Source organism: Tamandua tetradactyla, chromosome 14 (genome assembly GCF_023851605.1).
Source record: "Tamandua tetradactyla isolate mTamTet1 chromosome 14, mTamTet1.pri, whole genome shotgun sequence".
In the NCBI taxonomy this organism is placed as follows: Eukaryota; Metazoa; Chordata; class Mammalia; order Pilosa; family Myrmecophagidae; genus Tamandua; species Tamandua tetradactyla.
The window spans coordinates 1038568-1054570 of NC_135340.1; the positions used below are offsets into that span (position 1 = coordinate 1038568).

Below are 16003 nucleotides of genomic sequence, written 5' to 3' on the forward strand. Positions count from 1 at the left end.
ATTAACCATAACTGCCCACTCTTCACGCATGAGTGTCCAGCCCCTGAGCACGCACAGCTAGTGGGCTGCTCTAATCAACCCACACACTCACACTCACACTCACACTCGAGTGCTGTGGTCACCAATAGTCGCATTGGTTCCCAAACCTGTTTTGCTGCTATAACTTTTATTGTAATTATGTAATTAATTTAGTTAGATAATATATACACCACAATAATTAAATTATATATAACAGAGAATTCTGTTTCTCCAAAAACTGGATTGGATGTCTTAGAAGTACTAGATCAAGCTGTAAGAAAAAAAAAGTGCTGTTGAATTACGTGAGAGCGGGCAACTGTAAAAAACTAGGGGAAAATTAGAATGATGACAAGGACTTTTCTCTAGATTGGTAAGTAAATGCAGATTTATATGTTTTAGTCTAAAATAAAGTTTGTTGGATATTTTTATGTTAAAAGGTTTAAAACGCTCTGACTTTATGAACATCCACAATAGGACACTAGTCAGCTATTAAAAATGGTTATGCAGAAAAGCAGATGCAATGGGAACATATTTTGTAGGTCATATATTGATAAGTACAAGAAATCGGTTATAGAAGAATCTTTACCCTATGATTCTGAATTTATTTTAAATTACACCTTTCTGCATAAGAAAAACCCTGAAAGGACATACTCTGAAATGTTCTCAGGGTCGTGTCTGTGTGCTCATTAGGGAAACTGAGGCCCGGCCACAGGACACGGTCTAGAGCCCATACAGGCGTCTACGAGGGAGGCACGTGGGACAGGAGTCGAGCAAGAGGAGAGGCACAGAGGCTTGCGCAGCGCCCCACTCCCACTTCTCGTGTGTTTGGAGGACGGGGATTCTTGATTCCTCACCATGCCTGAGATAGTTCCTCTTGAGTCGCTACAGCTCACCAAGAATTCACTAGTACAAGCAGCGCGCATAACAGAACCACCTTCGAAAGCACACGCGCCCTCACCTGAAGTTGTGTCGTCGTAATGCGCGTGTGCAGATGTCGCCGAGGCTCTGCCGTCACCCTGGCTCCGAACGCCGCAGAAGCTGCGCCTTGAGTGACCGGAAAGGCCCAGGCCTCCTGGGTGTCCGCCTTAAATCTGACAGGGCCACACCTGCAAAAGCGAGAGCCCTTCTCAGGGTCCGGCAGAGCCAGCCAAGCCGCCCCTCCAGCAACCTGAGATTGGGCCCAGGCCGTAAGGCTGGCTGACCCAGGCATGGGGCCTGCCAAGGGCCACAGTCCATCCTCACGAGAGGGGACAGGCCCGTCCCAGGCCGTGCTGGGGGCCCAGTGGCTGTCGCGGGGTGGGCCTAACTGACAAGACCTCAGGTTCTCTAAGGACATCACGTGCCAGTTGAACTCAGTATTTTTCTTAAAGGTTGTTCCTGTGGCTTCTCCATCAGAATGGCCCAGGAGCTTGTAAGAGGCAGATTCTCCGACCTCTCTGGGCAGAGGCCCTCAAATCTGCATTTTCAGAGCTCCTCAGGGAATTCGGGTGTAGACTGACGTCGGAAATGCCATCCAACCATCGAGGTCAGGGCGGCTGTGCTTCCTGGGAGTTACGGTGCCAGATCCCAAACCGCCGGCCTGAGTCCTGCTCCAGGTTCTGAATGTAATTTGCTTTGTTACCTTGGGCCAATCACTTAACCTCTCTGGACTTCAGTGAACAGATGAGCTCTGAAGTCCCCTCCAGTACGAGAACCTCCCATTTCTGTGTTATGAGTGATTTTTTATTTGTAAAGTGTCTAAAGTCACGTGTGGCTTATAGTAAGCGTTCAATAATCATTGGCCGATTGCCAAAGGGTATGAAAAATGTAATCAGAGCATAGGAGACTTTGAAAAAAAGCAGTTAGCGATGTATGTGCAGGGTTATAGTTTCTGTTCTCTGTGCTAAAAGGACAGTTTTCTTCTAGTTAACCGTAGACCCATAAATCACGAGGACAAGAAGGGACCTGGCAGTCCTCTGCCAGGAGAGGCGTGACGCGGACAGGGGGCTTTTCCACGTCACAGACTCTCCTCTCACCCTGCACAGCCATCTGGAGACTCTGCTCGAGGATCTGCCATTGTGACTGGGGGACTGTCTGTTGTGTTCCCCAGATGGGCTGAGATGCTGATTCCGGTCCAGGTTCTGGTCCGATTCGGACTCTGATTCAGGAAAAAAAAAAAAGATACCCAGAGAAACCCAGACAAGGAAATAACTGTTCCAAGTTCACCCTGCCAGCTGGGGCAAAGCGGCGGCTGCCCCCTTCCCCCTGCCTGCCCGATCGCCGTGCAGCCCCTTCCCCCTGCCTGCCCGATCGCCGTGCAGCCCCTTCCCCCCAAACCAGGCATGGCTTCAGGGCCCGAGGCCGCCCAGCGCCAGAGCTGCGGCTGTGAAGCCTCTGTGGGGTGATCGGTGCCCAAGGGGAATGCTTATTCCACTTTCCTTTCTGGGATGCAGAGAGGAATTTTCACAACTCACCGCCCTTGGCTACCTTCCAAGCCTCTTGGGGCAGATGTGTAGGCAGGAGGCTGGGACCGCCATGTGCCTCGGTTTCCAGGCTGTGATGACAAGTAGGCTGGCTTCAGCGGTGGGAGTTAGCTGCCTCGCAGTTTCAGAGGCAGCTTGCTTCCTCTGGGGCTTAGGACATCCTGTGCCGGCTGGCAGCAATCCTGGGGGCTCCTTGGCTGGCGTCCCTGCCACGTGTCGCATGGCGACGGCCGCTCCCGCCTCTTCGGGTGCCTGCTGACTGCGGCTTCCAGCTGCCCCTGTGGCTTTCTCTCGCTCTTTTCTCTTTATGAAGCCAGTCATCCAGATCAGGGCCCCGTCTCATCCAGTCGGGCCGCACGTTAACTTAAAATAACTTCTTCAGGAGATTCCACTTACGGGCACTTTAGCAGGCCTATGTGGCTGCGATGAAATTCCCCCGCCCAGCCGCGAGCGCCGGTTATGCAGAAGGAGGGAGGACCCAGCTCTGACCGCGAAGCACTCATTACGCAGGTGTCTCCCTGCAGAGCTGCGCTGCCGCCTGCTCTCCCGCCGGGCCCCATGGAGGTGCCCCCTGGCCCGGCCGCAGCCCAGGTTCCTCCAGGGTGCCACGTCCACCGAGAAGGCCGCCTTCCAGCTCCTCGTGCTAAACTGAACTCATCTTTCCCTGCCCCCAGCTTTCCCTCCTCCTGTGTTTCTTATTTCTGTTAAAGGCGACCTCATCCTGCCTACCTATCAGAAAGGTCTGGGAACTTAGAGCCATGCCGAGGCCTCTCCCTCCAATCGAATACGAGAAACAACAGTGACTGCAGGATGTCCGCTCCATCGGCGCTGTCCTCCGGGGGCGCTCAGGGCCGGGGCTCCCCGCACGCCCCCGCATAGCAGCAGCCGGACGTGGGCTCATCCCCTCTCTGACATCGAGGAGGCCAGGAACTTGCCCGGCACAACCTGGCTAGAAAGCAAGGGTGCCAGTACGGGGAGGTTTGCCTCCAAAGCCCGTGGTTTCCCCCTGTGCTGCCACACCCCGGCCCCTCCCTCACCTGCTGCTTCCAGGGCCCCGTCCATCTTTGGGCTCTCTGTGTTCCAGCCCATCCTGAGCAGAGCAGTCAGTTCACTTTTCTTTGCATGCTATATGGCGGGGTCACAGTTCATTCTTTTTCCATGTGAGCAGCCCGTTATTGCAGCACCATTTGTTGACTTTTTTTTTCTTCTCTCTTTGTTTGCTTGCTTTCGGAAATGCATGGACTGGGAATGAATGGGGTCTCCTGCCTGGCAGGCGAGAACTCTACCACTGAGCCACCCCCGCACCCCCGTCAGTTCCCTGTAGAAGGACCTGCTCTCAGCACGTTGCTTCTCTGCTCCGATGCCTTCAACAGCTCCCCACTTCCTCTGCAGGAAAATAGAGGTTTCTCATGTGAATCTTGCAGAGCTTCCACAATGTAGACCCAAAGTGCCTTTCGAGCCTGAGTCTTGCATGACCCCTGCCATGAGCCCGGAGGATCAGCCAAGCCATCAGGAGTCTCAGGGTTTGCAGCAGATTCTTCTGCTCGTGGCCATTGCCCATGCCCCTCCCCACACCCATCGTGTCTGCATGAGAGACCCTTCCTGCGTGCATGCCGGCTACAAGCCGCCTCCCACGGCTTCCTCACCCCCTCCCCACGGTGGCTGCTTCCCCTGCTGACGGCCACCAGCCTCTTGCTTGAGCTCCACTCCTGTCTTCGGTATGTTCCACCCTGTGTGTGTCTCAGGCACCTGGCAGCTGTGTCTTCTGCTCCACCTGCATGGTGCTCCCCTGCCCGTGTCTCCGTCCACCTCACCCGGCTGTGCCACCGCACCGGGCTGCGCCACCTCGCCAGGCTGTGCCACCACACCCACTTCCCCCAGCTCTCCCCTGCCTGCCCAACAATACACACAGGAGTGAAATGACCTTAGAGAATTAAGTCAGTTAATCCATGTTAAATTCTTAACACAGTGCCTGGCACACAGCACGCACCATCAAGTGTCACTACTAATCACACATGCGCTAACATGGATAAAACATAGACGTCTGTTTTATTATTTCAAATAAACTGGCCTCCACAGTTGATGAAGCTCTGGTTATTCACTACAGTTGAAAGATGACAGATAATAAAATAGCTGCTCCTTCATACCTTAATTCTAAAATGCTGTGCTTTTTATTTTACGTAAATAAAGCGCCTGTTAGATGTAGCACTGTTATCCGAAACTAGCATAAGAAGTAATCATGTTGTAACCTTTGTAAAATGTGTTCAAATTATTCATGGGCTGTAATCAAGGAATAATTTTAATTCAACAAACCAACATTCCCTGCACATTTGACGCCCAAAAAGGAAAAACGAATGAAAGATTTTTCCTTTTCTTCTTCCCCTTTGTTTTGCCTAATAGAATAAAACTCCTCATTCTACTGAGGCCAGAGCAATTTTATAATTTTCACAAGAATTTTGCTACAGTTTATTATGTGACAAGCACCTGCTGTGCCAATTGATACTACAAATGGAATAAAAAAGAAGAGCGCAGCCCCCCCAGGTGAGCTCACGCCGTGGAAGCCCCACGCGGACGTCAGTGGTTTGACTGAGTTTGAAGCAAAGGGGTCTCACTACTGACGCTATTTGAAATCATAACTTCAAACTGATCGATTAAATGAGAAGCGCCACAACCTAACTCTCGCAACCGTGGGCACTCACAAATAGTGGATATTTCTGAAAATTTTTTCAAAAAATTCAGACTAGAATCTCCAATTTAATCTAGATTAGTGAGGCTTTAGTAGGTTTCCATGAGAAACATTTAGCACATTCACGTCGTGAGTAACGTCATTACAGAAGAAAGTGATGGGGTTAACATTTATTGTGCACCTACTGTTTTCAGGTAACTGTGTGGAACGAGAGATGAAGTGCAAGTGACCCCTCAGCCGCAGCCTGACAGACAAACAAGGGAAACGCACACGTGAGAAAGGCTGTGGCCTCTTTCACATGCCCTGGAATTCATAGAGCGTCCTCTGTGTGCCACGGAGGGGACCTGGGCTGGGAAGGCTCTGGTAGGCGGTTCCTCTCGTCTCAGGAGGGCCCTGATAATGGAAACGTGAGTGCCAATATCTGCATGTCTTACGCAAGGAAACAGACCAAAGCCTTAAATGACTATTTCAAGATCACACCTCATCATAAAGCTGAGGGAAATCCTGACCTCTAGACTTCTGTAGTGTATCCAAGTATAAATACACAGCTTTTTTCTAAGGATATATTCCCCTGTTTATCCTAGAAAAAAAAAATTGCATTTAAACCTTCACCCAGAATTCACCCTTCTAAATATTCCATACATAACTAATTTACTAACAAACCAAATGCAAAATACAACACGTTTATTATGCCCCTAACTTTTGGAGAAAGGCAAAAAAAGATTTTTATGTGAGCACTGGGTTCGTATTTCCCCACCAGTTGCCGCTGCCACCCACACGCAGCACGTCTTTGGCAGGCTTGGCCGGTGCCCGGAAGCGCCTCTACCCAGCCCCAAGGTTGTGCAGGGTCCGGCCATGCTGCTGTCACTCCTTCCCTGCCCAGGGCCCCACCCCAAGGGCCTGTGGCTGCGCCTGGACGGGGCTTCTGTCAAGGCCGGGTGGCTGGCCCTCTGCTGGGACGCGCTCCCCTGGCCTGGCTCCCCTGGCACCGCGCACTAGGAACTGCCTCTGCCCGGGTCCTCGGGCGCCTACAGACAGCCTCACCTGTGCGCCCCCTCCTTGGACAGGTGACATCCCGCCTGCGGGCCACCTCTGCTCTTCCCTGTCCTGCCCAATGTCCAGATCTGCCCTGCCCGGCCTGCAGCCCAGCCCCTCGTTAGGGGACAGTTCTCAGAGGATGGCGGAGGACCGTCACAGCACAGGGTTCTCCTTCCAGCTCCTCCCACGACATTCCTTAGCGCTTAGACTGGCTGGGGAGGCCCAGGCCCCTGGTGGCCGGCCGCACGTAGGTAGTGTCACCCCGTCACGCGGTCTCGTGACTCACTGGGCCTCCCGACTCCCACGCACAGACCCTGTGACCGTCTGAGGCTCCTTCACCCAGAAGGCTGGACCCCCTGGGAAGCTGCCCCGGTGTGTGGGGCTGTCCCCTCGTGAGTGTGGAGCAGGGTCTGCACCTCATGGTGGGCAGGACTTAACAAATGAATATGAGTGCTGAATCATTGCATGATATCTCTTTTACTCTTAGAGCAGCTAGAAGTAAAAACCTAAAGTTGTGAAATTGTGACCCATGCCAAACTCTGAAATATGTTCTACAACTAATTGTGGTGCTGTGCTTTGAAATTTATTGCTTTTCTTGTATATATGTCATTTTTCACAAAAAAAAAGAAAAGAAAGTCAATTGTGATGATAAAAAATATTTAAGCCCCCTAGCCTCCTATATTCTGGAGCAGCTAGAAGGAAAAGTCTGAGAGGATGGTATGGTAGCCCACGACAAACTCTGGGATCTGTCCTGTAACCACTTGTTGAAGAATGCTTTGAAAACTGTTGCTTTTTAATTTCTCTGCTTTGTATATGTCATACCATACAATAAAAAAGTTTGAAAAAAAAAAAGAGCTCCTAATCTTACAATGCTCCTTGTATCAGACGAGCCCCGGTAAGTTGCTGCTACGTACCGATATGAGCCATCAGGGAGGGCAAATGTCTGCACAGACAGGAAGCGTGCCTGGCGCCGTGGCTCATGCGCTCCCTAGAGGCACACAGCGCTCTCTCAGACTCCAGAACTCAGGCTCTGGCAAGGGACACGACGCCTCTCACGTCTGGGAAGCCAGAAAGGTGCAGACCCCCCATGGTCCGCCTGGGCCCAGCCTCTGGGTAGACACGTGAAAACAGAAGGATTTGTGTCCTTTGGACGTCACTGGTATTCTTTACACTTATCAAAGCAAGTCTTTGAAATTCCCACTCTGTCATTCAAACTGGGCCCATTCCTCAAAGTGCCAGGACTGGAGAAGATCACGACGGTGGTGCCAACAGGCAAACCCCACAGAGTGGACACTGGCCTGGAAGTGACAGGTGAAGAGAACTTACAAACCAGGAAAGCAGTTTCTAGTTAGAGTCCCCAGCTCTGGTGGGCGTGTGATCGACGCCTAAGGACGCATGGCATCTTGGCTCTAGGCTCTCAGAAGGTTCCAGGTTCCAAGGTAAACCTCTGCAGCCCGGCTCCCGGTCGACAGGGAGAAACACCTGGGTGTCATCTGTTTTCAGTATCTCTAAGGAAGGGGCCGTGACCTTGCTGCTTGGGACCAACTTACTCTGCAGCTTACGAGGAGTAGACACACCCGTGTCCCCCCACTTTTTCATCTGACATCAGTGGGCCTAGTTCTTTCTGATATGCCTGCATCCCTCTAAAGAATGCCCAAGGAGACCAGTTTTAACAGCCGGGTCTAAAAGGACACCATAAAACTTAGTTGCTAGGATTATTACTACAAGAATTTTTCTAACCAGTAAGAAATAGAATTAAACAGACCTTCCCAAAACTTTTATGATTGGTAACCAGCCCAGTGGCGTGCCCAACGCCAGAGGAAAGGGATCCAGCACTCACAGAGGCTGCCGCCCCAGTCTTTATATCATGGTCTGAATGGAGAGGGGAAGTGGGAAAGCTCCCATTTCACACGGTCACCTCTAGAGATCATGTGGATGATTCTCCTAGCCACATTTTCCTGGGCCAAAAAAAAAAAAAAATACAGTATATCAAAAGAAAAATGATGGAAGCTTCATCATGATATAGAGAAGAGAGAGGAGTGAAAAGAAGTTAAGAAAAGAAGGGGAGTCTGTAAGAAAGAAGGGAAGAAAGAGGGTGAGGGAAGGAACAGAGGAAAGAGAAATACCGAATTTGTCAAGTTCTATCAACTGACTGGCATGTATATCTGACTTAACAATAAAGAGCTGGTAACGTTCCATAACGTTGAACTTTAGTAAATACCAACCCTAAAACAGTGACCTGGCACTCCCTAAGCGAACAGGTTTTTTAAAAAACGACGGCTGATTAAAACCTCCCCACAGGCAGGGAGCCTCAAAGCTGCCTCACAAACCTCACGACTGTAATGAATTGGGCAGGGTGCTCACTGTAAATCTTGGCCATGCAGATAATGTAAATGCTCCCAAATGAAAAGGCCATGAGATATGGCTTTGAAATATACTTTTAGTGTAAATAAAAGTTTTATGAAGCTAGAAGTTTCAAACATGAAGCTAAAACTTTTCTTATGAAAACAATAAAACAGAACACATCTAAAAGAAGTCTGACTATAGAATGGAAACGGTGACCCCTCCTGCTTTTCAAAGCTAAAAACATGTTTAACCAATGAAAGAAAATGCTATGGTTTCAATGAGCAAATAGGTAATGTTTATTGAGCATTTGCTAATCACATTTGCTGTTCTTAAAAACTCACGAGTTAGGACTTCTGGAGAAGATGGCGGCTTAGTAAGATGCGCGGATCTTAGCTTCTCCTCCAGAACAGCTACTAGGGGAGCAGAAACGATACAGAACACCTCCCAGAGCCACGACAGAGATAAAAAAGACAGCGTACCCCATTCTGGAACGGCTGACTGGCTGAGAGAACCCGCTCTGGTGAGATCGCCGAGGGGCGCGGCCTTCACCGGGCGGGGCGGCAAGCGGCCGGAGTCCCTCCCTTCCCCCTCCCCGGGCCGGCTGGGAGAATTGGACAGGCGGTCCCCACAAGCCGCGGCGGCTGGCGCCCCCACCACGCGCAGCCCCCCGGACCAACTGAGAGAATTGGATCGGAAATCCCCAGGCCATGGAGAACGGTGACCGGGGCGGTCCCTTCCAAACACGTGACTCCCCGGTCCGGCTGGAACGGTGCACTCTCCCGGGCGGGCCGCAGAGGCTGGCGCCCTCCCGCCACGCTTGGTCCCCCGGGCCGACTAGGAAATTCGGACGGGCACTCTCCCAGGCTGTGGCGGCCGGCGACCCTCCCCTTTCGGACACCAGGCCGGCTGGCACTCTTCCAAGCCACTTCAGCTGGCGAACCTCCCCCACGGCGAGAGTTTTCCAAAGTTAAAGGACCTACAGCACCTTTTACTGGTGGGACCCACAGACAAACGTGTGCCACGAGCGCCACCTACTGGGCAGGATAAGAAAAACAGAACCCAGAGATTTCACAGAAAAATCTTTCAACCTGTTGGGTCCGACACCCAGGGAAATCTGACTAAATGCCCAGATGCCAGCAGAAGATAACGGATCACGCTCAAAAAATTGAAAATATGGCCCAGTCAAAGGAACAAACCAATAGTTCAAATGAGATACAGGAGCTGAGACAACTAATGCTGAATATACGAACAGAAATGGAAAACCTCTTCAAAAACGAAATCGATAAATTGAGGGAGGACATGAAGAAGACATGGGCTGAACAAAAAGAAGAAATAGAAAAACTGAAAGAACAAATCACAGAACTTATGGAAGTGAAGGATAAAGTAGAAAAGATGGAAAAAACAATGGATACCTACAATGATAGATTTAAAGAGACAGAAGATAGAATTAGTGATTTGGAGGATGGGACATCTGAATTCCAAAAAGAAACAGAAACTATCGGGAAAAGAATGGAAATATTTGAACAGGGTATCAGGGAACTCAAGGACAGTATGAACCGCACAAATATACGTGTTGTGGGTGTCCCAGAAGGAGAAGAGAAGGGAAAAGGAGGAGAAACACTAATGGAAGAAATTATCACTGAAAATTTCCCAACTCTTATGAAAGACCTAAAATTACAGATCCAAGAAGTGCAGCGCACCCCAAAGAGATTAGACCCAAATAGGCGTTCTCCAAGACACTTACTAGTTAGAATGTCAGAGGTCAAAGAGAAAGAGAGGATCTTGAAAGCAGCAAGAGAAAAACAATCCATTACATACAAGGGAAACCCAATAAGACTATGTGTAGATTTCTCAGCAGAAACCATGGAGGCTAGAAGACAGTGGGATGATATATTTAATTTACTAAAAGAGAAAAACTGTCAACCAAGACTCCTATATCCAGCAAAATTATCCTTCAAAAATGAGGGAGAAATTAAAACATTCTCAGACAAAAAGTCACTGAGAGAATTTGTAACCAAGAGACCAGCTCTGCAAGAAATACTAAAGGGAGCACTAGAGTCAGATATGAAAAGACAGAAGAGAGAGGTATGGAGAAGAGTGTAGAAAGAAGGAAAGTTAGATATGATATATATAATACAAAAGGCAAAATGTTAGAGGAAAATATTATCCAAAGAGTAATAACATTAAATGTTAATGGACTGAATTCCCCAATCAAAAGACATAGACTGGCAGAATGGATTAAAAAACAGGATCCTTCTATATGCTGTCTACAGGAAACACATCTTAGACCCAAAGATAAACATAGGTTGAAAGTGAAAGGTTGGGAAAAGATATTTCATGCAAATAACAACCAGAAAAGAGCAGGAGTGGCTATACTAATATCCAACAAATTAGACTTCAAATGTAAAACAGTTAAAAGAGACAAAGAAGGACACTATATACTAATAAAAGGAACAATTAAACAAAAAGACAAAAAAATCATAAATATTTACGCACCGAACCAGAATGCCCCAAAATACATGAGGAATACACTGGAAACTCTGAAAAGGGAAATAGACACATATACCATAATAGTTGGAGACTTCAATTCCCCACTCTCATCAATGGACAGAACATCTAGACAGAAGATCAATAAAGAAATAGAGAATCTGAATATTACTATAAATGAGCTAGACTTAACAGACATTTATAGGACATTACATCCCACAACAGCAGGATACACCTTTTTTTCAAGTGCTCATGGATCATTCTCAAAGATAGACCATATGCTGGGTCACAAAGCAAGTCTTAACAAATTTAAAAAGATTGAAATCATACACAACACTTTCTCGGATCATAAAGGAATGAAGTTGGAAATCAATAATACGCAGAGTGCCAGAAAATTCACAAATACTTGGAGGTTCAACAACACACTCTTAAACAACGAGTGGGTCAAAGAAGAAATTGCAAGAGAAATTAGTAAATACCTCGAGGTGAATGAAATTGAAAACACAACATATCAAAACTTATGGGACGCAGCAAAGGCAGTGCTAAGAGGGAAATTTATTGCCCTAAATGCCTATATCAGAAAAGAAGAAAAGGCAAAAATGCAGGAATTAACTGTCTACTTGGAAGAACTGGAGAAAGAACAGCAAACTAATCCCAAAGCAAGCAAAAGGAAAGAAATAACAAAGATCAGAGCAGAAATAAATGAAATTGAAAACATGAAAGCAATAGAGAAAATCAATAAGACCAGAAGTTGGTTCTATGAGAAAATCAATAAGATTGATGGGCCCTTAGAAAGATTGACAAAAAGAAGAAGAGAGAGGATGCAAATAAATAAGATCAGAAATGGAAGAGGAGACATAACTACTGACCTCACAGAAATAAAGGAGGTAACAACAGGATACTATGAACAACTTTACGCTAATAAATACAACAATTTAGATGAAATAGACGGGTTCCTGGAAAGACATGAACAACCAACTTTGACTCAAGAAGAAATAGATGACCTCAACAAACCAATCATAAGTAAAGAAATTGAATTAGTCATTCAAAAACTTCCTTAAAAAAATCCAAGACCAGATGGCTTCACATGTGAATTCTATCAAACATTCCGGAAAGAATTAGTACCAACTCTCCTCAAACTCTTCAAAAAAATCGAAGTGGAGGGAAAACTACCTAATTCATTCTATGAAGCCAACATCACCCTCATACCAAAACCAGGCAAAGATATTACAAAAAAAGAAAACTATAGACCAATCTCTCTAATGATTATAGATGCAAAAATCCTCAATAAAATTCTAGCAAATCGTATCCAACAACACATAAAAAGAATTATACATCATGACCAAGTAGGATTCATCCCAGGTATGCAAGGATGGTTCAACATAAGAAAATCAATTAATGTAATACACCATATCAACAAATCAAAGCAGAAAAACCACATGATCATCTCAATTGATGCAGAGAAGGCATTTGACAAGATTCAACATCCTTTCCTGTTGAAAACACTTCAAAAGATAGGAATACAAGGGAACTTCCTTAAAATGATAGAGGGAATATATGAAGAACCCACAGCTAATATCATCCTCAATGGGGAAAAATTGAAAACTTTCCCCTAAGATCAGGAACAAGACAAGGATGTCCACTATCACCACTATTATTCAACATTGTGTTGGAGGTTCTAGCCAGAGCAATTAGACAAGAAAAAGAAATACAAGGCATCAAAATTGGAAAGGAAGAAGTAAAACTATCACTGTTTGCAGACAATATGATACCATACGTCGAAAACCCGGAAAAATCCACAACAAAACTACTAGAGCTAATAAATGAGTACAGCAAAGTAGCAGGCTACAAGATCAACATTCAAAAATCTGTAGCATTTCTATACACTAGTAATGAACAAGCTGAGGGGAAAATCAAGAAACGAATCCCATTTACAATTGCAACTAAAAGAATAAAATACCTAGGAATAAATTTAACTAAAGAGACAAAAAACCTATATAAAGAAAACTACAAAAAACTGCTAAAAGAAATCACAGAAGACCTAAATAGATGGAAGGGCATACCGTGTTCATGGATTGGAAGACTAAATATAATTAAAATGTCAATCCTACCTAAATTGATTTACAGATTCAATGCAATACTAATCAAAATCCCAACAACTTATTTTTCAGAAATAGAAAAACCAATAAGCAAATTTATCTGGAAGGGCAGGGTGCCCCGAATTGCTAAAAACATCTTGAGGAAAAAAAACGAAGCTGGAGGTCTCGCGCTGCCGGACTTTAAGGCATATTATGAAGCCACAGTGGTCAAAACAGCATGGTATTGGCATAAAGATAGATATATCAACCAATGGAATCGAATAGAGTGCTCAGATATAGACCCTCTCATCTATGGACATTTGATCTTTGATAAGGCAGTCAAGCCAACTCACCTGGGACAGAACAGTCTCTTCAATAAATGGTGCCTAGAGAACTGGATATCCATATGCAAAAGAATGAAAGAGGACCCATATCTCACACCCTATACAAAAGTTAACTCAAAATGGATTAAAGATCTAAACATTAGGTCTAAGACCATAAAACAGTTAGAGGAAAATGTTGGGAGATATCTTATGAAACTTACAATTGGAGGTGGTTTTATGGACCTTAAACCTAAAGCAAGAGCACTGAAGAAGGAAATAAATAAATGGGAGCTCCTCAAAATTAAACACTTTTGTGCATCAAAGAACTTCATCAAGAAAGTAGAAAGACAACCTACACAATGGGAGACAATATTTGGAAATGACATATCAGATAAAGGTCTAGTATCCAGAATTTATAAAGAGATTGTTCAACTCAACAACAAAAAGACAGCCAACCCAATTACAAAATGGGAAAAAGACTTGAACAGACACCTATCAGAAGGGGAAATACAAATGGCCAAAAGGCACATGAAGAGATGCTCAATGTCCCTGGCCATTAGAGAAATGCAAATCAAAACCACAATGAGATATCATCTCACACCCACCAGAATGGCCATTATCAACAAAACAGAAAATGACAAGTGCTGGAGAGGATGCGGAGAAAGAGGCACACTTATCCACTGTTGGTGGGAATGTCAAAGGGTACAACCACTGTGGAAGGCAGTTTGGCGGTTCCTCAAAAAGCTGAATATAGAATTGCCATACGACCCAGCAATACCATTGCTGGGAATCTACTCAAAGGACTTAAGGGCAAAGACACAAACGGACATTTGCACACCAATGTTTATAGCAGCGTTATTTACAATTGCAAAGAGATGGAAGCAGCCAAAATGTCCATCAACAGACGAGTGGCTAAACAAACTGTGGTATATACATACGATGGAATACTATGCAGCTTTAAGACAGGATAATCTTATGAAGCATGTAATAACATGGATGGACCTAGAGAACATTATGCTGAGTGAGTCTAGCCAAAAACTAAAGGACAAATACTGTATGGTCCCACTGATGTGAACCAACATTCGAGAATAAATTTGGAATATGTCCTTGATAACAGAGTCCAGCAGGAGGTAGAAACAGGGTAAGATAATGGGTAATTGGAGTTGAAGGGATACAGATTGTGCAACAGGACTAGATACAAAAACTCAAAAATGGACAGCACAATAATACCTAATTGTAAAGTAATCACGTTAAAACACTGAATGAAGCTGCATCTGAGCTATAGGTTTTTGGGTTTTTTTGCTTGTTTGGTTTTGTTTGTTTGTTTGTTTGTTTGTTTTGTTTTTGTCTGTCTGGTTGTTTGTCTTTTTTTTTTACTATTGTTATTGCTTTTATTTTTTTTCTCTATATTAACATTCTATATCTTTTTCTGTTGTGTTGCTAGTTCTTCTAAACCAATGCAAATGTACTAAGAAACGATGATCATGCATCTATGTGATGATATTAAAAATTACTGATTGCATATGTAGAATGGTATGATTTCTAAATGTTGGGTTAATTTCTTTTTTTCTTTTTTTCTGTTAATTAATAAAATAAATAAATAAATAAATAAATAAATAAAAACAAAAAAAAACCTCACGAGTTAGGCACTACTATTTTCCCTGTCTTACAGATTGCAGCCATGGGGCTTAGCCATATTAAATACCCGGGCCAAGGTCACACACCAGCAAATAGTGGAAAAGCACTAAGAGCTCAAGAAGCCTGAACCCAGCACTTATTCTTGCAGCTATTATATTGTACTGAACCTCTATGGATTAAAAAGGAAAACATTTTAATCTTCGATTGATAAAATGATCAGCTATTTCTCTGCTTTGGAGTTACATGAGGTATTTATAGTACGATAAACTCTCTTCTACGTTTTCCTTGCTTTCCAGGCTCTCCGAAGAGCACCCTCTCCCCAGCTACTCAGCTTAGGAGGACCCCAGAACCTGCCACCCATTTTCTTTTCTCTTTAACTGGAACCCGAGGGCTGCTTGACCACACAGGCTTGCCCCCAGCTGCCGGAACCTACCTTCTCTCAAACACCAGCAAGCACAGGGTCTGGGCAGGGGTCACAGGCTTGGTTTGTGCTGAGGAGAACCATTCCTTCCAGCACGGAGGTGCCAGGAAACATCCTGCGGGGAAGTCTGGCATCACCGAACCTGCTGAGGGCCATGCCGCTCGCCACCCAACGAGGAAAGGACAGTCTAGAGCTTCTCCCCTCAGATAAGATGTGCATGCAAGAATTGTCTGCTAAGTAGGAGAGCAGCTCATGTAAGGTCTCATTTCTTCTGTCATCTTTGCCCATCACTCTCTTTGAAGATGGGCTAATATCTCACTGACTTCTCCTCCTGGGCTGAGCATTTTTTATCTGTTAACACTTTAGCATTCTGTAAGGGAGGAGAAAGTCAGACTTAAATCTGTCAAAGTTTCTGACATCCTAGTAATGAATCAAGGTGGCAGGAGGATAAAGCAAGCTCCTTCAGAGCAGGGGCTCTGCAGGTCCTGCTGGCAGACAGTATTCCC

General features: G+C 45.7%; 1 protein-coding gene across 1 annotated transcript in view; it reads right to left on the reverse strand.

Moving 5' to 3' along the window:
* The window catches only part of LOC143655539 (uncharacterized), a 42659-nt gene that overhangs the window by 16798 nt on the left and 9858 nt on the right, over positions 1–16003 (reverse strand). The window contains exon 2 of the mRNA XM_077126775.1: positions 977–1124. Coding sequence (XP_076982890.1) covers positions 977–1124 — 148 coding nt within the window. The remainder of the gene's footprint in view (positions 1–976; positions 1125–16003) is intronic.